This window comes from Epinephelus fuscoguttatus, linkage group LG17, assembly GCF_011397635.1.
Source record: "Epinephelus fuscoguttatus linkage group LG17, E.fuscoguttatus.final_Chr_v1".
Taxonomy (NCBI): Eukaryota; Metazoa; Chordata; class Actinopteri; order Perciformes; family Serranidae; genus Epinephelus; species Epinephelus fuscoguttatus.
The window spans coordinates 2,004,988-2,027,781 of NC_064768.1; the positions used below are offsets into that span (position 1 = coordinate 2,004,988).

At 40.1% G+C, this 22,794-nt stretch overlaps 1 protein-coding gene across 4 annotated transcripts; it reads right to left on the reverse strand.

The window, feature by feature from the left end:
• Positions 1-679: 679 nt before the first annotated feature.
• Positions 680-22,258, reverse strand: ppp1r10 (protein phosphatase 1, regulatory subunit 10). 4 transcript variants are annotated; one of them, XM_049601565.1, is made up of 19 exons: positions 21,842-22,258; positions 20,370-20,438; positions 18,200-18,308; positions 18,011-18,097; positions 16,203-16,338; positions 15,604-15,655; positions 15,420-15,509; positions 14,855-14,983; positions 14,653-14,758; positions 13,088-13,191; positions 12,845-12,972; positions 11,631-11,795; positions 11,362-11,500; positions 10,183-10,429; positions 7,695-7,770; positions 6,860-7,078; positions 6,503-6,626; positions 6,036-6,407; positions 680-2,036 (listed from the first exon to the last, which is right to left on the reverse strand). In XM_049601565.1, the coding sequence occupies exons 3-19, from the start codon at positions 18,304-18,306 to the stop codon at positions 1,876-1,878; spliced, it is 2,442 nt and encodes an 813-aa protein (XP_049457522.1). In that variant the 5' UTR covers positions 18,307-18,308; positions 20,370-20,438; positions 21,842-22,258; the 3' UTR covers positions 680-1,875. The 4 variants fall into 4 exon arrangements, with proteins under 4 accessions (XP_049457522.1, XP_049457520.1, XP_049457518.1 ...); XM_049601563.1 differs by having other exon boundaries at positions 18,954-20,438; XM_049601561.1 differs by lacking the exon at positions 20,370-20,438 and having other exon boundaries at positions 21,842-22,256.
• Between the last annotated feature and the right edge of the window lie 536 nt (positions 22,259-22,794).

Here is a 22,794-nt window from a genome sequence, read left to right on the forward strand (position 1 = left end):
ACAGAGTGAAAAAATTAAATTTCCCCTTGGGGACTGATAAAATATACCTTCATCTTTTCATTAAATCCATCGTTATCATCCTGCACTAGTAACTGCATTTGTAAAGAATCTGTGCCTCCGTTTCTCAAGAGCTTACTGTATGTTGATTCCACTTGTCATTTTGAAAAAGGCAGTTTGCGCCATGTCCATATTTTATCATTTTGCCCTACCCCAATAATCAGAATACACAATTGGAAAATTGCCATAAGATTGAATCCATGCCTGTCTCCCAACTTTATGGTAGAGTTGTTACTTCATGGCCAGTATGGATAGAAGGAAGAATTTAATAACACTTTCAGTGTACGCATTGGTGTTGTATAAAGATAGATTCAGTATCAATTCAGTATCTGACCTCTTGTTGTGGTCCTGAGATATTATGTTGAGTAATGGAGAGAAAAGTATTCTTGCAGAACATTATATCACAGAGAACTCGACCTTTTGGATATAAAATGTCATTATTTCATCATTTTATCCCATTAGACATTTGTGTTAACCTTAGCTGTGTGGAGGCCTAGGAATCCTATCTTTTGTATATGTTGTAAAGGTGTTTTTCTTGTAATTCTTCTTTGCAGAATATTTCCATTTCATCCAAACTGCTCATTGTTTTCAGTAGCCCCACTTTGAAATCAAACACAGCACATTTATGTTTTGACATTTATTCAAAACACTGTACAAAAGAATTCAACAGAAAATATGAGTGAGTGTGTTTATGAATGTGTATTCTGCATTCATACAAACACGCAAATACAAACATTTCATACTGACAAGAAGCTGAACCCATCTTGAAGAGGGCCAACATTCTCAGGATTGCATCAAAATAAAAATAAAATGGTGGAGGGAGCAACAAAACCATTACATTCTTACAGTCCCACAAGAGACACAGAGGTCATTGTTTTCACAGAAAACACTCAATCTAGCTGAGCCACATTCATCTGACTCTAACACTGACAATAGAAACCCCTCCTGGGTTCAGATGGGAGTACAGAAGACACAGGCAGCAGCTCTGAGATCAGGGAGAAACTGCACTTTTGACAGGATCATGGCATGTCTGAAGCTCATGATTGTCACGCCATACGCCGACGGTCTGACGACGAGCTGCTGGACCAGAGTGCACAGAGGGAAAGCGTCCATATGATAAAGCACACTGCTGTTGCTTCTTCATAATCTCTTTACATCCAAAACCAGCTGCTGGAAGAAAACACAAAAAAAGGCCTTCCTCACCAGACCTCATTTCTAAAGTTTGCTCAGGATTGGGTGAAATAAAGCATTTTGAATACTGTGCAGTTCTTCTTCAGGCCCAGGTTAAATAAATCCTAGCTGTGGCTCAATTCAGTTGGCTGTTTTGTCTGTAAAGTGCTTCCAACATTTTGTCTCACATGTAAGAATTGTGTAAGAAGGGAAAACATTTCTGACTATTCTGTACAGACTTGACCTGTGAAGTACCAAAACTAAAGGGGATATGAAAGCAACATGACATGTAGGTGCACAATAAGAAGAAAATTCAGTCATGTGGCAAGCTTTCTGCTGAGTTGGAGAGTTCCATTTGGTCGACCGTGTTAATATTGTAGAACGTGATGGACAGATGGAGGTCGTGTGGTGGCTTGTTTCAGTTCCACTGTTAAAAATGATCCCAATAAAAACACAAAGTACCATCAGTGATCCTCTCCCAGCTCCTCTCTTGTGGTCTCTCTCAGGTGAGGCACAGTGACGTCACAGACACAGCAGACCCTTTCTATCCTTGTGTCTCATACAGCCTGCAGTGGTTTGATAACAGAGAATGGCTCTTCCAGAGGCAAGCAGTTGTAAGAGTTGTTCCCAGGTAGGCAGCAGTGTCACCTAGTGTCCATGCTGTGGGTGCTGGTTGTGTTGGTTGTTAGCGGGGTGGTTGGGGGGCAGTGGTGGTCCATTTACACCAGGATGGTAGAAAGCACAGTTGCTCTCGTACCTACAGCTTCCCTTCATCATGAAGTGACGACACACGGGTCTCTTGGACATATCTGACAGGAGGAAACACAACAGCATTTATATCACATCACACAAAAATACACCACGGCCACGGGTCAGCTCATCAATTCAACGTTGTTACCCTCTTTATTTAGCACCAGAAACACTAGTGAGCTAAATGTATTAATTAGAAACCCAGAGGATCTCTCTCCCATACACTCACAATCACATACATACACTCTCAAACTCAATGGACAATTGTGTCCGCATGACCGTTAAGTACGCAGCCGAGGAGAGGAGGGGAGAGAGAGAGACAGTGAGTTAATGCTCCCGAACAAACTCAACTCAACTGCCGTTTCTAGCATCTACAAGGAAGCATCAAGCTCCAGTATCTGTGTTAAAGAGACACTGCAGGTGAATGGGCCAAAACTTTGAACTCAATTTCAATCAATTCAATCAATTTTATTTATAAAGCCCAATATCACAAATCACAATTTGCCTCACAGGGCTTTACAGCATACGACATCCCTCTGTCCTTAAGACCCTCACAGCGGATAAGGAAAAACTCCCCAAAAAAACCCCTTTAACGGGGGAAAAAAAACGGTAGAAACCTCAGGAAGAGCAACTGAGGAGGGATCCCTCTTCCAGGACGGACAGACGTGCAATAGATGTCGTACAGAACAGATCAACATGATAAATTAACAGTAATCCATATGACAAACTAACAGATATCACCATGAAGCTTTACTGCTGGTTACTTAAGACAATCGTTTTTTTCTGTATTACAAGTTTTCTGAAATTGTATATTTGAATATACAAATGAAACAATATTTATTTAAATATGTGTTATTTGCATACATTTCCAGAACAAAAATTTGAGCATTGAATAAAGCCAGGTTCAAACCCCTTGTTTCATTTTGTTGGCATATCAAGGCCCTGACACATCATCTGACAGTCAGCTGTCAGTCAGTGTGTCTGTGGCCGTCGTCGCTGCGGTGAGTCCCGCACTGTTCGCCCTTGCCAGCTTTTTTTTCCTGCCGATTCAGCATCAGAGACGGCGGAGCCCACTGGTGAATGAAATCACTCTGACTGGCAATTCAGCTCACCGCACGAGAATAGAAATTAAAGTGAGGAAAGTAAACAAAGACCTCAAATCCTGAGGGAGTGAGACCAAAAGAAATTTTTCCATACAGTCAGATTATTTTCCCTTTTTTTTTTTTTTTTTGGAGCTATTTGGCAGAAACGTTTCCTGATGGTCTGTGTTATTGTCCACTGGTGCACAGTAAATATGCTCTGTTCTTTCAACATTGGACTGTGTTATTAATTTTCTAACTGGCTAACTAGCACCAAGATGGTCTTCCAGTTTCCCTTTTTGAATAACGAATACAGATGACTGCCGTCTACTGGTGTGGACAGTGATTTCCTCTCACGCAGGTGCTGAACATACGTGCTGGTAGGCTGCTGGCTGTAGTCTTAGTGTGTGTTCATGTGCAACTTTTTGGCTGAGACACAGTGACCAAGGCAACGCAGCAGGGGACCTTTCTTTGCGCTAGTTCTCTGAAGTTGGTTTGATGTGTCTGAGCCTTTAGAGTCAATACTGTTAACAGCCATAAAAAGACATTTTCACCCTGTTTTTAGGACTCAAATGATCTGTAAATCAGGCTCTTCACAGGACATATGAATAAACCCCTGTGTAAAAACCTTCAAAACATAGATAGGGATAACACTGGAAAGCTTGGTATCAGCAAGTGCTACTTAAGTGGAGATTACTGACTCAGAATATGACAAAATGGTCTTTATAAAAAAAAAATTCCACACATTTTTAGACAAAAAATGAGACACTACAGGTTAATAGAGTAATGAAGCTTCCTCTGTTAATTAACTGAATTAAGACAATTAAAATAGAACAAGTGTGAAATATTCTGTTAAAGGTCAAATGAGTAGGATTTAGGGGCATCTATGGGCAAAAGGATATATAATATTACAGGGCTTGAAATACTTCTTTCTGCGCAAATGTACTGGTGCATGTATCTTTTAAAATTGCATGCAATTTTTTTTTTTTTTTTTTTTTTTTTTTTACCTGCGCCAGTATTTTTTTTACTACACCATTATGTGTATTTTTCCTTGTTTCTCAATGACTCCTCCAAGGCTGGGGCCGGATCCAACCAAAAACTACAGTAATGTATAATAAGGCTACTTCAAATTTGATATGGTCATACAAGCATTTTGAGGAGCTTTTCAGCAAAGCTTCTATAGAAACTTCTTTGATGACTTCTATTCCTGTATTTTATATGAACGTTTATTCATATTATCTAATTATTACATATTGACCTCTACACTTTCAATGCTGTATGTGAATATTAGGGATGGGCAAATGATCACAATTCATTATTCGATCATCAAAAAAATTAATCAATCAATTCGATCAATTATCGATTAATTGATAAGCGAGTATTTCAAAAGAGAGAAAACAAAAGAGTGCAGTGCAGACTGTCGCCGCAAGAGAGCACAGCTGCCCCAGTTTTGAGCCTCAACCCCCCCAGGCCAAAGAGGAAGAATGGCGTGCATGTGCAGTTCACCCCTGGGTGTTTACAACCGTTGCTAGCAAGAGTTACAGGCTTCAGTTTTCAGCAAAACCTCCGTCTTTCAATGGCGTAGTGTTTTCAGAGGCCTCAAGGGAAGCCGCCGAGGCTTTGGAGAGCGATGAGAGCCTCCGTCTGTTAATAATTTTTTGCCAGGCATAGGTCTGGCGGGGATCTCGTAGGCCTGTCGAGCCGCCGTGCTCGCCGGGCGGAAGGGTCTCATGGGCATGGCGACTCGCCGGGCGGGGGGTCTCGTTGGCACAGCGACTCGCCGGACCTATGCCAGGCATTGTAGGGGAAACACTGCGACTATCGATCAAAATTATTTGTGATCGATCAAAAGCCTTAACAATCAATCATCGATAATCGAAAATTGATGCCCATCCCTAGTGAATATCATCTCAATATTTATATTAAACAAACTACACATTAATACTGAAAATAAGTGTGCTACATGAGACCAATATAATATAAATTTTTTCATAATTTCACATTTTTGGAGGGCTGGGAGGTGAGCGAACTGTCCTCTGACTGTAAACTGAGTAAGATGCTGCTGGGTCCAGAGTCATTGTCTGTCTAATTTCCAACTTTAAACTAACTCCACAGCAGTGTGGCAGCCACAGCTGGCCTGACAGCAGTGTTTACAAAAAGCTGCTATAGTGCTGCTCTGCCTCATCTGTCTGTGTGCAGTCAGCATCCTCTTTTCACTCTGCAACATTATCTGTTAGAAATGTGTTTTTCACTGCATTAGAAAGTGGACCTGCAGCATTCATAGACCGTGGCATGCACAGACTGTAGTTGAAAAGTATCAACTGCTTGAGTCTTGGATCAGTGTGTGAGTTGGCAGCTGTACAAGATTACGTACACTGGTGTAGGTAGAGCTGAGAATAAGAATCACTCTGTTTTTGTTACCTTACCATGAAGAATGACTTTGTTTTTGTTATCTTACAGTGAAAAGTTTATATCTACATGCGGAGCAGGTTCTCTGCTTGCCATGTTGTTTCTACAGTAGCGCAGAGAGGACAAACCAAATACTGGCTCTAGACTGAGCCACTCACGTTCTCGCATTGGCAACCACAGTTCAGCTACACACTTGGCACATGAGAAGTTTCAGTTCTGTAACCTCACCATTAGATGCCACTAAATCCTTTAAATATGCAAACAGAACTATCATATTAAATTTGCAACTTTTGCAGAAATGTATAACAGAAATCTGAACTAAAATAATCTCTTGAATGTGTGGTTTGGATGTTTTCTTTCCACTAGTCTGAAAGAAAACATGTTACGGAAGCAAAAAAAGCCCCAAATCTCTAAATTGAACAGTGCATGAAAAACTGTATTGTCACTTGTTGATTGTCTCTTTGAAGGGAGAAGTGAGAGCAGCAAAGTGGTGATTAGGACATTACACTGTTGTTGTACTGATTGAGTTAGTGCTGTGGAAAGGGACTTCATATTGAATATACCACATACCATTCATGTTGTTGTGTCCTCCTCTGGGTCCCCCTCGTCCTCTGCCCCTGAAGCCCGGCTCCCCTCCTCCTCCTCGGCCTCGTCCTCCTCTGTGGAAGTGGCCCCCTCTGTGGGGCCCTCCTCTCATGGAGTCGTCTCCCCAGTAGTTACCATTGTCTCCTCGGCCCTGGCCTGGCGGTGGCCCCATCATGCGTGGGCCTCCACCAGCATTGAAAGGTGGGCCGTGGTTGTGAGGAGGTGGAGGGTGGTTGAAGCGAGGACCACTGGGTGGATTGTTAGGTGGATAGCCCCCATTCATGGGCATCTGCATGTGCATGTTCATGTTGTTCATATTGTTCATGCCTGGACCGTGACCCAGTAAACCTGGATTGACTAGATTGAAAGAAAAACAAAGAACAATGAGTAAGAGAAGGAGCAGAAAAAGTAGACATGGTGTTATGACAGAAGGAGGAGAGATGTAGTTCAACCTGGCGGGGGTCCACCCTGGTTCTGGTTCTGGGTCTGCTGAAGGGAGCCAAGTAGCTGTTTAATCTTGTCTGAGAAGTTTGGCTGCTTTATCAAGTCGTCAGTAGACTGATTACCAGAAGCACCCTGATGACAGACAGCTACACATTAGCTACACGTTACAACTACCAACAGACCAACATTTTTTACAACCAACTACAGAGGTATATTTACACTGGCTATTGAAATTTCATGAAAAATAAAATGAGTACTGGGTGTACATCGATTAGTGAGTTTCAAAAGTACACAAGGAGTCCTGAATGTCAAAAAAGTAATTGTATAAAAATAAGCTTCTCCTGATGACTATGCTGTATCTTTACCATGATAGATGAGAGCAGTTCCTGTACATTGACAGTGGGAGCCACAGGGTTGTTGGCAGTGTTTGTGGCTTGAGGGCTGCGAGAGCTGTTGCTCAGGTTGCCCATGAGGTTGGCCAGGACGGGCGGCAGCTTGGAGCTCTCGTTCTGGGCCATGGCAGAGCCCTGCTGTAAAGACGTGTCCATGGGATCAACATAGCCCTCATCCAGCATGGAGGAGTCCTGGAGGGGAGACCACACTGACAGCTTAGCAAACAAGGTATTGCACACACATGTACACAATGTGTTAAATAAGAGAAAGATATGTAAGAGGCCGTTTACACGTACACAGTGATTTTGATAAACGGAGACATCTTCCTTCGTTTGTGCCCTTTGTTTACATGCAAACGGAGATTTCTCCTCTGAAAACGAGTCTTTCTAAAAACTCCAGCCAGAGTGGAGATTTTGGAAAACTCCAGTTCCGCATTTGCATGTAAACTGAGATAAACGGAGATAAATGGAGTTTTAGGCAGCTGACGTCACAGTATGCGCTGGAACTTGCGCCTGTGTCTAAAATGCGACCTATGTTGCTATGGTGACAGTGGATACATGGAAGGCTTGAGCTTCTCGTTACACTGCCACCTACAGGTTTGGCATGCTCTTGTGTATATATACACGGGTAAGTGTAAATGAAGATCTTTTTGAAAACGGAGACAGTGAAATGTCCGTTTATGAAAATAGCCGGCAACATGTAAACAGCCTCAAAGAGACAGCATATATGTGTATGTGTATGTGTGTGTGTGTGTGAGTGTGTGTGTGTGCACGCGCGTGCTAGTGTGCGCGTTTTTGGTGTACCAACCTCATCCAGAGGGATAAGACGAGGAGGCATGGGTTCATAAGGCTCTGGGTCTGGTTCATGTGGACTGTCCGGAACACTAGCGATAAGAAGAGATGGGAAATCATTAACATACATTGCAGGTCCTGAAATTCTTAGAGATTGAGATGCATTTCATTGTTGATTAACTGTTGAAAAAATATCACTATTGTGTTTACTGAATTGTTTGTGTTGATATAAGAAGGGATATATTGTTGCTGTTTTTTCCTTTTTTTTCTTCTCTTGCCATGACCTGCAGCTGCTGCGTCTGCCTGATTGATAAGTGACTACTGCATTCACTTTGTTGCTTGTGCACGCTGAGGAAGGATTTCACCCAAAATGTTCGTGTGGCAATAAACATTATTATTGGAGTGCTGTCCTGTACCTTTTGTACACATTTTTTTTTAATTTTTGCTTTTTAAATTGCCCAGCACTGGGTCGCACACATAGCACATCGTCTAAACGTCACACCCATCCCGTCCTGTCGGCTGTCCCTTTCACGCAAATGTTATTTCGGCATTGTTACTACCCCTGCTGCCAGCTCAAAGGCAAGACAACTCTGTCCTCCTATTCTGCGACTGTACCTTTTATACAGAACGCGGCGGCATAATGGCAGGACATTCCCACCTTAAAAAGGCAGCGTAAACGGGGCTTATAAAGCCCCCACAAAATAGCATTTGTAGTTCTGTGAGGATTTATCCCGACTTCATATGGGTAGTGGAAAGCCTGCCAGCCACTATGCAAATTTATGTAATGTAAAATGTCATAGGCATTTACTAATAACGTTAGCATGTTGTGTATGTGGGTAAAACATGTAAAGTAAAAGACAAGTGTTTCATCTGTGAGCCTTGCGAGTTTTAGGGGAGCAGAATTTTGTACTTGTGTTCAATATTTATCTATTCTAATTTATCTATTATTATCTTTAATTTTTACATTTTATTTCTTGTCTTTAATCTTATTCTATTTAATGTCTTTTGATTTTGTCTTGTGCTGCTGTGAAACTTGTATTTCCCCCCTGGGGGATCAATAAAGTATATCTTATCTTATTTTGTTGCTGTTAAGGCATATTTTATGTGTGCTTGACAATGTTTGACTTTTGACAATGTAGCATAACATAGCGCCATTAATAAAGAATTTTATAATTTTAAGTTAAGTCAGTTATGTTGCTGGGCTATGTACGATGCTTTTGAAATGACAGTAAAGTAAGTTCCTATAGGTATATCCTTGCCAATTCACCCTGAAACTATCATCAGAGCTAGCCTTGGCTAATGTAGCTATTGTCAGCCAAGCCACTGCAGGCAGTCTGACCAATGGGTAACAGAAAGCTAGAGCCAACTGATAATAACAGTATTATTTTTTGCATGTTTAACTTTCATAGTAGAATGCAATCACTCCGCACATCAAATAAAATGCCGTGTCTCGGATCACTAACCAGGCATATGAATGGCATATTATCTTACTATATAATGACAAAAACTCTGTCTGTGGGTGTGTGTGTCTGTTCCACGTTTTTCTCCTCACTGACTTGGTCAAGCTATGTGAAATTTGGCACAGTGGTAGAGGGTAATGGGAGGATGTGAATGAAGCAATATTACATCAATTGGCCAAAGGGGGACGCTATAGCAACCGAATGAAATTGCAAACTTTGAATGGGCATATCTCGTACCCCGTATGTCGTAGAGACGTGAACTTTGCACAGAGATGCCTCTCCTCATGAGGAACAAATCTGCCTCAAGAAGCCATAACTTCCGGTTATATAGATTTTCCACCATTTTGGATTTTTTTGAAAAATCGGATTCCAACCCACACCGCTGCAACAGGGGCTAGCCGCACCTTTCCCACGTGAACTCGTGCATCCCACTTTTAAGTCAATACAACACATTAACACTTTAACTATCTGCCTTTCAACGTGCTACCTCAACTGCTAATGTACAGTTTTAGCCCACTAACTATCCCACTATTTGCAATGGTACTACTGTACTTTCAATAAAGCAATCATACTATCAAATTTACAAAAACTCTGTCTGAAAACATTGCTCTTCTTTTAATGGTTTCAGTTGACTATTTAATCTGCAATTCCCTATGACCTGTATCCCAAAAACACACCATGTGAAACTGTACGTGGGCAACTGTGCACTCAATGGGTATGGACTAGTTTATTATAATCATCATAAATACTTTGAACAAGTTACCGGTTGCTATCGTCATTGTGTGACAAGTAGTTTTCTACGTGCATAACTTAGATATGATAGATGTTGGAATACTTTCTCACTATGATCTATCTATCTGAAATGCCAATGTGTAACTCCTTAGGTTGAAATTCTGTGAAGAAGTGTAATAAACATAGATTTCTATAGATTTCTTAGGAACACCATCTTCACTTTTTGGCATTTAAAGCTCATATATTTTTGATCCTGGAAACAAAAACCTTACAAAGTACCACAGATGCAGCAGGCTTTGTCTAATATCCTACCTCTCTTTGCTGAGAAAGATCTCCTGCAGGATGCCCATCTCGCGGTCTCTCTGGGTGAGTTTCTCTGTGCTGTTGGCCCCTGGGGTGACCAGGCTGCCAGTCAGCGTCAGAGGCCTTGGGGGTGTCCAGGGGACCCTCTCTTCCATGGTGTCATGCGAGAGCCTACGGGCCATCTCAAATGTCTGCCTGTCCATCATCAGCTCTCGTTTAGCAGCCTCACCGAAGTCCTTAATCTTGTTGACGTTGACTGTGAATTAGGTGTAATAACATCATTAATACAGTGTTTTCCAGCAATGTTGAGCTGGCTGAAAATAGTAGCACTAAATAAAGCAGTTTCATGTTAAAATCAGTGTTTCTCCAGTGCTCTTTGGTAGCCAGACATCAGAAGGAGCCTCTAGCTGAGCTGTGGCTTAAGTTAGATTAGCTTGTTTCTAGTTGCTCAAGTTTGTTTTTAGGTTAGGAGCTGGGAACTGGGAGCTGAATTATGCAGCATTTACATGGAATCAGGCAGACAGTAAACGGCAGATGGAAAAACAAACAGTCCCAAACAATGGCAGGATGGTAAAACAAAACATGCATGACAATATGTGATGATGGTGGTTTCGTATCATTTTCAGAGAATAAAAGAAAATATATTCATTAAAATAATTTTGTTTTCATTATCTTATGTAATTTTTCTCGTGATGCCAACTAATTGTCCAGATTGCCTGTGTTTTCTCCTTGTGCGAAGGAGCTACGTAACATCTGGTTGTAAACTCCATTGTGGAGGATGACAAACGTTAAACTATTTTAACTCTAAATGACAGTGCTGACTACCGTTACAGTTACCGGTAGTCTTTGCCAGCCTCACCTTATTTAACTGTCCTGCTCTTGTCCACTAAAAGGAGACTGCGAGCCAAGCTGCTGCTGAAATTAACATGGCTTGTTTCTGTGATAATTTACGATCCGGATGTCCAACATAACCCTTCATCTGATTTAAAGATACAGGCTCGTTAAAAATAACCGAGATCTTAAATGAGATAGTGATGTGACTTGAAACAGCAAGAAAGTAGTCAGTTGGAAAGGTTCTAATGTGCAGTTGTCCATCTGGTGCTTCTGGAAAACCCTGTTATGAACTCCTGTTTTGATATTAGACAGCTGCTGTTTGAGTTGTTGAGCATTCAGATGCACATGCCTTACCTCTCTCTGTCTCATCCAAATCAAAATAGAAGTAGTGTTTCAGCTGCTCCTCCTCAGCCCAGTGAACTGTCTTCTTCTTTTTGCCCTTCTTAGTCAAGCTTTCTTCCTCTCCACGAGGTTCTGCCAAAGCGTTAGGCTTCTCACCTACAAACAAAAAGGGACAAAGAGAAAGACATGAGTTAGGCGATCGATAAACTACGAAAAATGTAAGATGATGGTATAATGTCAGAGGAGCACATTAATCTGTTTTCATCAAAAAGCACGAGGACCTCACCGTTGTCAGAGAGCTCTGTGTCCTCTGAGGGAACGGGGGTCCCAGGCTGCTCTGGCTCCTGGTTTTCATCAACGGTAGTGACGGAAGCAGCACTTTCTGGAGATGATGGTTTAGTGGAAGATGTAGAATACGCAGAGGGTTTGCTGTCAAATGGACTCGCCTGGGGACAAAAAAAGGAGGGTGAGTGAGACAACTGCTTTGGAGGTGATGACAGCTAAAAGCTCCTAATTCTTAGAAAGTCTTGCATGAGGAGACACCTATAGGAAATAGCTATATAGCTATAGCTATAAAAATTACAGACCAGATTTAATCTGAGGATTTAGGAAAAGACAAAGAAAAAAAATAAACAACCTTAAATAAAGGAAATGACCACTTAGAATGAAAATACAGACAGTTCTTACTCACCCTCATGCCGCTAAGAAGTCCAGTGTAGTTTTTTAATACACAAAACTCATTCGGGATATTGGAGGATAACAGCTAACCAGATTTTTCCATACACTTGAAGTGCATGGAACCAATGTCCAAAATCATTTTGAAAAAGTATTAAAACTCCACTAGTGCATTTCAAAAACGTCAGAACGGGTCGTCTGTTGTAATCCAAGTGCCCTGAAGCCGCAGCATGCAAAATTGACTTGAAAAGACATAATTTACTTCACTTTTATAGCATGATTTCTCACCATGGTCAGTTTGTCTTGGACGTTCTCGAGCCTCGCGCGAGTTGCCATGTAAACACAGCACGCCTGCAGGCTAACTGACCACGGAGAGAAATTATGCTATAAAAGTGGAGTAAATTATGTCTTTTCAAGTCAATTTTGCATGCCGCGGCTTCAGGGCACTTGGATTACGACGGACGATCCATTATGATGTTTTTGAAATGCATTAATGGAGATTTATTACATTTTCAAAATGATTTTGGAAGTGGGTTCCATGCACTTCACTCGTATGAAAAAATCTGGCTAGCTGTTATCCTTCGATACCTCGAACGAGTTTTGTGGATTAAAAAACTACACTGGACTTCTTGTCGGCATGAGGGTCATAAAGTACTGTCTGTATTTTCATTCTAAGGTGGTCATTTCCTTTAAATAAAAATAATAAATGAATGAAAACCTAATTTAAGAAAATATTCTGAGGATGCTATGGACAGACAATGGCCATAACACCATAAAACATACTGACACTAGGTCAAAATCTACTGAGATCAGTGTGTACCTTGTTAGAAGTGGGGGAGACAACCTTGGTGTTAGTTGTAGTAGCAGTACTAGCTTTCTTCTTCTTGATCTTGATCCCGGGCACTGGGGCAGAGTTCAGAGCATCTAGGAACCCTGTGCCCTCCATCGCTACAGTGACGACACAAGACAGTGATGACCACCACAGCTGCTACATCACTCCCATCTCTTTAATATGCACTGCAAACATGAGCCTGTCTTTGAATGCATGTATGTTTAAACTTACGTTGTGCTGGAATGATCTTGACTTTGATCTCTTTGGCAGAGTTTGAGGGGGTATTTAGAGGTTTGTATTTTTTCTCCAGAGGTGGAGCATCTGATGCACCTGAGCTGTTGAGGTAAAATTAAGATAAAAGGAAAACATGTAAGACCCACCTTTAGCAACCTGATGGCAGCAATGGGCCAGTTGCAAAAAATGCATAACAAGAAGGCACTGTTGAAACACAGATAAGCTGTGTTTCCACCTTTCACTTTCAGTGCAGTACCCTTGGAACCATTCTTTATCCATACAGACATGTACCTTAACTGTAGATCTGTTTTGTCATTTCTACCACAGTCACTACTTTTATTATGTAGGCAGGGTTGTACCAAATGGTAGTAGCCATGTCACTGCTCCATCCAGCTTTCACTGTATTTCCTCTTAATCAGCAATGCCTGGACCTTACTGATCATGGGGTTGCGTGACATTTTCAGAACAAAAAGAACAGGCTGGAGCATTTGGAAAAGAGCAGCCTTGTAGTGCAAAGGAATGACGCTCCACCACATTTCTCACGTTTCTCCAAGTGAGGAAATGGAGTATTACTATAATCCACTTAAAATTCAACAGAGACAATAACAACAAATGGAATGGCCAGAAATCTTAGACTGACATTAAAGGTGTGTTGATAAATTCACGCTGTCAGCTCATGCATTGAGTAAGTTATAGTGGGAGTTGACTAATGTATGTAAACTCTTGTCTTGCATAGCCAGATCTATCTCCTAAGGGCTGTCTCAGCACTGGAGAAAGGTCTGGCATCACTAATTAACTTTCTGCTATAGGGGAAAAAATGTTCTGGCTTGTTTTGTTTCTTTAACACAATCACAGTCATCTTGGACAGCAAAATAATGTGTGGGATGAACTTATTTTGGTGGTGGGACTGCATGTGTGGAGGCTAGCGCTGTCATTAAAATGCCCCCATTAAAGAAAACGCCACAAAAACATAAACCGCTGTGTGTCACTGTGTTATTCAACTTTTAGTGATAAAAAAGCACAAACATAATTTGATAATCGGGGCCCAGGCTACAGGTAAAGCCTGACTATACTTAAGCTCTGGAAAAGCTCATTGAACCTGTTAACACCACAGGCGATTTGCTGGCTGAATGTGGCTCGAGCAGAATATTATTACAACGGAAAAGATAGGTACATTAGTGAAGTCAAACAGGAGGGCGAAGGTCAGCCGAAATCAGTGGCTGAATGGCAGGTTTTTAGCCACAGTCTACATGCAGTGGGTCAGACCTGTATGCTCACCCCTGTAGGGGTCTCTCTTGTCAAGAAAGAGCAATAAATCTCTATTGACCAATCAACTGACTGCAGCTCCACCTTTTAGTATTGGGTCAGTGTGCTAGGTACCTGAACAGAGAGGTAACGAAAAAACTGGAACTGTTCTATTGGTACCATCCACAACTTCTGACGATGGAAACATAAGAATAACGGTTCCAATGTGTAACAAAGAGAAGTGACTGAACTGAATCGGACTGCTTGGTATAAATGAGTCTGTCATGAGGCAACATTCCTACAGGAGGAGACAGTACCTTGGCCTCTTGAGGACTGGAGGCTTGATGTTGTACTTGTCACCCAGCTGTGGGGCAGTGGGCGCCTTCTTAGCAAGAGCCACATTGGGAGTGTCCATCTCCAATCCTGCACAACACAAAACATATTAATTATCTTGTACAGAACTTCTTCAAAGACAACTTTCAGGGCTAACTACATCCCTGCTCATCAGCTGAAGTTTACCTATGGACCGAATCTTTGTGTGGCTGGGTGCATGAGCTTTCGGTTTCTCTTTCTTCTTCTCTTCATCTCCACTCCTTTCCTTTAAATCCCGCACTGTTACCTTGCCTTCTTCTTTTTTCTTTTTCTTATCTAGAAGATGAAGAAAGAGTTTGTCACTACCTGTTAGAAGATAGGAGGTGCAGATAGGAGGCACCGTTTACAATTGGTACAGAATGTGGGGATCACAACAGCATCACAGCTGTTTTAGCCTCAAAGCTGTGGAACAAACTTCCCTTTAACATTAAATCAGATGAGTCAGTTCCTCAGTTTACAAAGCTGTTAAAAACCACCTGCACAGACTGGCATTTGTATAACATTGTATAATTTTGTATGTGTATATATGTATTTTAGGTACATAGTACATATATCATTCTTAAATTGCATTTTCTATAAATGATGTTCTTCTACTTCTTTGTTTTCTCATATTGCATGACATTGCACTGTGAAGCACTTTGTAACTCTGGTTTAGAAAAGCATTATAGAAATAAAGTTATTATTTTTCAAAAGAGAAACCATCAGCCTATACCGGCAGGAGAGTTGCTGCTGCTTGACACACTCTGAGAGCGAATTGTAGCCATCCAGCCATCCACTAGCACAGACGCCAACTTCCTGAGCTCTAAAAGGAAAGGACAAGTATGTTAGTGGGATACACACAACTGACATATACACGCAGAGTTTAGATTTGATTTTTGATGTACAGGCAAACTGACCTTCGGTTTCTGCACTCTTGCTAAGCTGCTTCACCAGCTTGGCCGTGTTGTTCTAAGAGACAGACAAAAAAGCACATTACGGCACGTCGGTAGCGTAGTGGATAGTGCTGGTGCCCCATATACAGAGGAGATGCCTCCATATACAGAGGGTTCGACTCCGGCTTGCGACCATTTGCAGCATGTCCTCCCCCTACTCTCTCTCACTCCCTCATGTCACACTCTCCTGTCAATTATAGGCAAAAGCCCCAAAAAATAATCTTTAAAAAATAATAATAATTTTTTTTTTTTTTTAAAAAAGCACATTATTATGTCTCTGTCATAGTCTTTTTTCCATCTCCATTGTTTTGTGCAGTGATTCATAGTGATAAGTTTCATTTTTGTGTGTATCTTCTGTTTTATGCTGCTCCTTTAATTGCCTTTCTTGCCTTTTTTACAAAGCTGAATTTGAGAATTATGCAAATTAAACTCAATTCTACCTGTACTGTCCTGTAGCTGCACAAATGGCAATAAATCAATCAACCAATCTATCTATGTAAGATGCTACAGTGGCCTGTATGGCTTACTGTGGGAATGTTCTGGTGGACAGACTGTGACAGTACCTGTTTGAGGTGGTCCACTTTGAGAGGCAGCTTCTGCAGTGTGAGCAGGATGAGCTGCAGCAGGGGGGTGTTGTTGGTACTTTTGGAGTAGGTGAGCCAGGAGTTGAGCATCCTGTAACCACCAACTCTGATAAACCTGGATGAAGAAGGGAACAACATATTCATAACAAAGGACTGAGATGGTCACTAATTACACTTGCAGATCAATTAGAATATGGTAATGATTGCTGAGATTATTATAAGTAGTTATTTTCAGAGTAGATGTTGCATTGATTCCCTTACATAATGCTGCTGGTGCTACTCTGTGACTGAGTCTCTCACTACTTTGGCAGATTTACATTCGCTATACTGAGTATTTCTGTCAGGATGTGGGACTGAGTCAAAATGATCTACAGTGTGTGCAGTTTGACGGCACTGAGGAAGATTTACCAGGCTTTGGATAAAAAAAAACACAATACTTGTTTGTAGGATACATTCACTGTTGGATTAAGTAGTATGTCTGTGTGGTTTGTTGATAGAAGTCTGCTACAGAGTGCAATAAGCTGTATGTTCTCAAGGAAGATGAAAAAGCAAATTACAAAGTTTCTTTAAGGTTTCTTGTTAATTATCTTTATATTATCCCATGATTTATGGTAATATTGTTTGGGCAAATACATACTCTTCAAATCTGCATAAACTTTACTTGCTGCAATAATGATTTATAAGATTGGCAACTTTCTGATTTTAAAGAGGCCTTTGTTTCACTGATCACGAAACTAATGAATAACCTTCTTTTAGTATATGATATAAATATTCATCAGATATGAGTGTCTATATATACATACATGTTCTCATCTTCCTCTCTACCATCATCCCTTAGCAAATTCTTTAAATTTCGTTGATCAAATTCATTCATATAACACCAGACAGGTTAATCAGCTCGACCGTCCTTTTTACAAACTGAAACATGGCCAGTACTCCCTCGGATATTGCAGTATACACATTTGGAGCACCAAAGTACATGATGTAAGAAGCCCTTTATCCTTACAACATTTTAAAAAGATATTATCATTACATTTAATTCATGATGTCTAATTATCTCTTAACTTGTATATTAACACATTTCCCCCCTTTTTCCTCTGCACTGTGTTCTATTTATTTCTTGATTTTTATTGGATTATTTTCCACTGACTGCTCAGGGTGCTTCATGTCATTTAACATTTGCTTATTTTGTATAATGTTAGTTTAGTTCTTTTGTCTGCTTTTCTCCCCTTTTTTGTCAGTCTGTTTTTCTCCTGAAGTTGAGGGGAGGTCCGTTTGTATAAGCCTGTGGCTTCTTGACCTCTCCTAACACAATTCCTTTCTTTTTTACCATCAGAAAACACCATAATGTGAAACTGTGTTAAGAGAACAAACAGAGTTTTAACTTGATACTGACTCAAGAAACATTTACTTACAATGTGGTATGGTTCCAGCCCTACTTATGATTCATTTATGCACTTGATTATTTATTTATTTTTTTTTTTAGTTTGAACACTTTTCTATTTTTGTAAATTGCTTCTAAAAGAGCAGTATTCTTTTGTATAGTGTATGTTTATTTCATCCTCATTTCACTACAGTTTTGAATTTTACAAGAGTGGACTTTGAAACTCTAAAAAAAAAGCTAGTAAGCAAACCTTGAGTTGAGCTTAAATTTGTTTTTTGTAAGTCTACAGTTTTTACAATTGAATGGAATGTCTTCATACTTTGATCCATACCAGTTTTAATTACCATATTAATTAAGAACAAGATTTGCAGTATATAGTGTTGACAGTAGAGTTAGGTCCCACCTGTTAAGCACATCATGGGATTTTGTCTGCAGGAGGATGTTCAGGTACATACATCTACTGACCATCTTGGTTGAACCTTTCATCAGGCTGCATTAAAAAGAGCAAAGGTGTTACAATATCACCTAGTGTAAGAGTTAGGATTCAGTAAATCAATTAAAGGTCATGTCACATCCAGGAACAGTTCCTCACCTAAACACCTTTGGGACTCCCTCCAGGCTGCGGAGCTCTCCATCCTTCCCCAGCAGAGCCTCCACACCCTTCAAAATCTCTCGGGGGTCCACTGGTTCCCCTGCCATGTCTGAAATACACACCTCAAAATATTAATACACATGCCAACAGGACACAGGTGTATTATATTTTCTGGTATGTACAAGAAGCATTTGGACTTTGAGGAAGTATTACAATGCTCTTTAGTAGGGACTTTTTACCTGCCAAAAAGAAAAGTGCCATGCTACAGAATTCCACCCAAACTATCTTAAGGTATCAAACCTCAACTACTTCAATCTGTTTTGTTCCAAAAATGTCCCATCAAGACTCTAAGCTGCTTAACATCAATCACACAAAAATCTAAACTGCATCAGGCCAACAAGGTCAGAGTGCAGACGGATTCACCCCACCACTGACCATCATCCATAATTATCTCACTTCAATGATCCAGTGGGCAACTACACCAGCCTGTCTGTGTAAAGGACATTCCGTCAACATCTTGGTCCAAAGAACCGACACACAACACCCAAATCAGATCAACACCTGGAACTTGCCAACAAGGACTCATCAGATTTACTGAGTTTGATCAGCAGCATATTCTCTTACAAAGCAAGTCACAGCAGTGATTCAGGAGCACACCACTCTCACCTACTATCCAGTTAATGATTGGTATATCAGGCTTTGAAAAAATAAGTAATGTTAATCTAGATTGATGATTGGGCTGACATGTACACACACAAATCAGCAGCCCCAGACAGTTGCTCCCTGCCACACAGCACTCAGTTGCTCTGGCAGTCAAACATCCACAGTGCAGGAAGACTTTCATGTGCTGGCTCATACTCGGGATTCTTGGAGTGCTTCACGGGGCCAACTTGACACCAGCTTAGCAGGGACCAAGTGACAGATGCTGTAACTTATTCCAAGTGCCTCCAGAATGTGTCCTCTATGGCACAGAACATTTAGACTGACAGAATATTAATTATAGAGTGAGGGGCATTACAGACTATGATTGAAATAGTAGCAGTAATGCTGAGAACTAAACTGCACATTATTAAACAGCAAACAAAATTAAACACATCCACTATTAATTGACTTATTTTTATTTACCTAAATTTTCTTTACTGAAAGATTTCGCTGATCATATCAGACCTAACTATTAATATATATTAAGTAGCAAGAATGTTTTTTTTTCACAAATATACATATTATCTCCATATGTATCAAACACAAAACAAAGTAAAGGGTCAAACTTCTGTTCAAGTGAAAAAAAGCCGAAGAGATTCATTTTTGAAAGAAATGTTACTGGTAATGATTCATCAAATTTTTAATGCCACACGCCTATCACAATCATTCACATTTATGCAAAAATGCAACTTAAACAAGGAGAATAGTAACAGAAGCATCAATAGTGCCTTGTAAAACCCCATTTTTACAATTTAATGATTAAATAAATGGTACAAATTAAAATTATATGCACCAATTAAGTGTGATTGGAGGTATTCGTATCAAGTATGAAATGCTTGAAAACTGTAGCATTAGTCTGATAAATACTCAGTGGTGACTCAGACTACAGTGGTGTTAATGACATCACTATCGACTGTTCCAGCCAGAGGTAGATATCAGGGCACTTACTGCCGCCTACAGGTCACTTTATGTTTACACACTGGCACTGTTCTGTCTATGTAGTTACACAATGGAAAAATGCATTACAAATTAATAAAACTGTTAGTGCAACATCCAATAACATTGGTCATAACTGTCACACATTAATCTGACAGTAAAACAAACTCATGAATGAAAGGCGTTTAATGTTTAATAATTTCCATCAGTCTAAGTACTAACTATGGAAAAAAATCAATGATCCAGACAGACAGCCAACACCAAGTCATTTGGCCATTATGAATGTCTTCAATTTTATGAATCTAAAAAATGTTCATAACAAAAGGTGTTATTAATAACCTAACCTGTAAATGGTTCCTGATAGAACTGCTTGGGTTGACTCTTATAAGCATGCACATATTTTTGTATGTTTATATATTTTATGAAGAAACTGTTTTCGTGCCAATTTATCAACTCAAGTACACAACCGGCAACCCTGTTGGAAATCAATTCATTGGAAATGTCATGATGTGAGGAATCAGTTAGGTCTTACCCGTGTAACTGTTGTAGTAGAAGTTTTATAAAGTCTCAGACCTCCACAACACTGCAAATAACCCAATTCCTGTAAATGTCACAACTGTTACACATATACACAAAATCAGTGTTAAAACATGCCCCTGGTTCCTGGTTCAGTGGGGGAAAGAACATTATTTGTGCATTGTCATTCTGTGTATCACTGATACATTATTGTAAAACAAAATAGGAATGTACTCAATGACCAAGCATTCTACTACACACACACACACACACATATATATATATGTGTGTGTGTGTGTGCGTGTATATATATATATTATATATATATATATATATATATATATATATATATATATATATACACACACACACACACACACACACACACACACACATCTGTGCAACAACAGACTTGACTATGACTAAGGCAACAAGACATATTCATCAACACCAAACAAAACTAATCAAATAGCAATGTAAAACGCCCTCGGTTATATAAGAGCAGCTCATGCAGCCTATAAAAGGCTTGCGCTGAACCTGACATGTGTCATAGCTGAGAACAAGCTTGCTCCTGTGGCTAAGATGCTTGTCAAAGGGGAGGGAGCTGGAGACTGGCTACTAATCAGGGCCCTCCCTCCGTTAACCACTTCGACGACGGCAAACCAATCCCTACACAAGCAACAATGGCTCTTCTTGTTAAGACCGTGCTGGCTGATTGGAAAACAAGTCGACGAGCACCACATATCTACTGAATCTTACGCGAATTGCAGTCAGAAAATGCGATGGACATCAGTTTACTTTTTTCTGCATTTCAGTTTTGAAAGAACTCCCAAATGTTGCTCCGAGAACACGTCTAGCCCCCGGAGCTGTCCGAGGACGAAAGGCAAACCACAACCCGTCCACCATATTGCCAATCCCAACTGTTAGTGCTTCGCAAAACCACTTCGCTTGAGTCATCCTGCAATCTTTATCCACAGATTGCCGAGTACATGATGCGTGCTTTCGGGAAGTCCCTGTGTTTTAATTACCGACATATCAACACACAGTGCTTCATTAAGTATGTCCACAATCCTCATGCTAACGCAATCTTTATGTATAGATTGCGGTGGGTGTTCGTTCCGTGGAGCAGCCCCTACAAAACAAGTCTGGCAGGCAAAAAGTCCGACTTCATGAGCTGGAATTTGCTTTCTAACAATTATGCCTACGGCAATCTTTATGAATAGATTGCTTATGGTTATTTTACGAATTTACTCAGTATTTAGTTTTATTTGTACAACTCGTCCATTCCGTCTCACACACAAAGAAACGGAGCCTTGTGCCTCCGTCTACTTTCCTGTGTGAGCTCATACTATAACATTGGTTATACCCAAATTATTTGCCAAGAACCAAGCTAATTGACGGTGCCAGCTAACTAGCTAGTAAGCTTATCATCTACAACCATTTTCATTTAATTGATCTCGATTCAATTTAACTTCAAAGTCAACTTACTATTGATACTATAGATCCTCAGCGTCTCGGGTGTAATAGAGTGTGCTTTTCAGGCACTTATATCTCTTATTTCATAAATTTTATATCGTCAACCTTCATGGTTTTAATATCAACTGAAAGTTCTTATGGGTGGGGCTGTGATAGCTAAAAGCTAACGTTAGCCTTTCCTTCAGGAACAAACTGGAGGCAAAAATAGTAGTCAAATGTCCATTACTTGAAGAAAAAAAATATGAATTTGAGTAGAGTTGTTCAAAGTCCTCGACGCTTCAGTCTTCGGCAAAGCAAATTCATACCTGCAAAACACACAACAAACACACATTTAATTTCAAGTCTTGACAAATTTCGTCGTCCTTCGTAGTTATTCAAGTACTTTGTTGATTTTTGAAGACATACTGTAGTAATTTCACATGTTAGACGGATAAAATCTTGACAATAACACTTCTGTCTTACTAACACGACTTACCTCTGAACAAATCCAGGAATGAGGTCGAAGAGGACGGACTTGGCTTTTATACTTAGTGACGTTTTTTACGTCACGGCCAATGTTTTTCTGTTTTCGTTGTAACAAAATGGTGGACATGTGTCTTTCTCTGCCCAGTGAAGGGCATAATGGCGTATTACACATTTTGGAAACTGTTACATTGAATTATTCCCCAGATTTTCATTTAAAGTTGAGTGTATTTGCATTATTGATTATGTATTAAAGAACACTAACAAATGGTATTGACGTAATTGGGTTGTAGTCATTATTTTATTTATAAATGTAGTTAATAATATTTCTTAAAAATGGCGATTGGTTTGTGTGTCCTGGTTTGGATGGTCACATGCACCAGTCACCCAGAACACAACATTTTAACAATCATCTATGACCAACAGAGTAAAAGAAAAATTACAAATTGTTGTTTTACACACAATATAAAGCAATTAGTGTTGTTAAAATTTTGAAATAAAAT

Coding starts and splice junctions, on each gene's coding strand:
- ppp1r10 (XM_049601565.1), bottom strand. CDS start 18,306: ATGGCAGGGGAACCAGTGGACCCCCGAGAGATTTTGAAGGGTGTGGAG. Junction 6,627..6,859: donor AACTGCTCTCATCTATCATG/GTAAAGATACAG, acceptor GTCTGTCATCAG/GGTGCTTCTGGTAATCAGTC. Junction 2,037..6,035: donor AGGACACAACAACATGAATG/GTATGTGGTATA, acceptor TCCTCCTGTCAG/ATATGTCCAAGAGACCCGTG.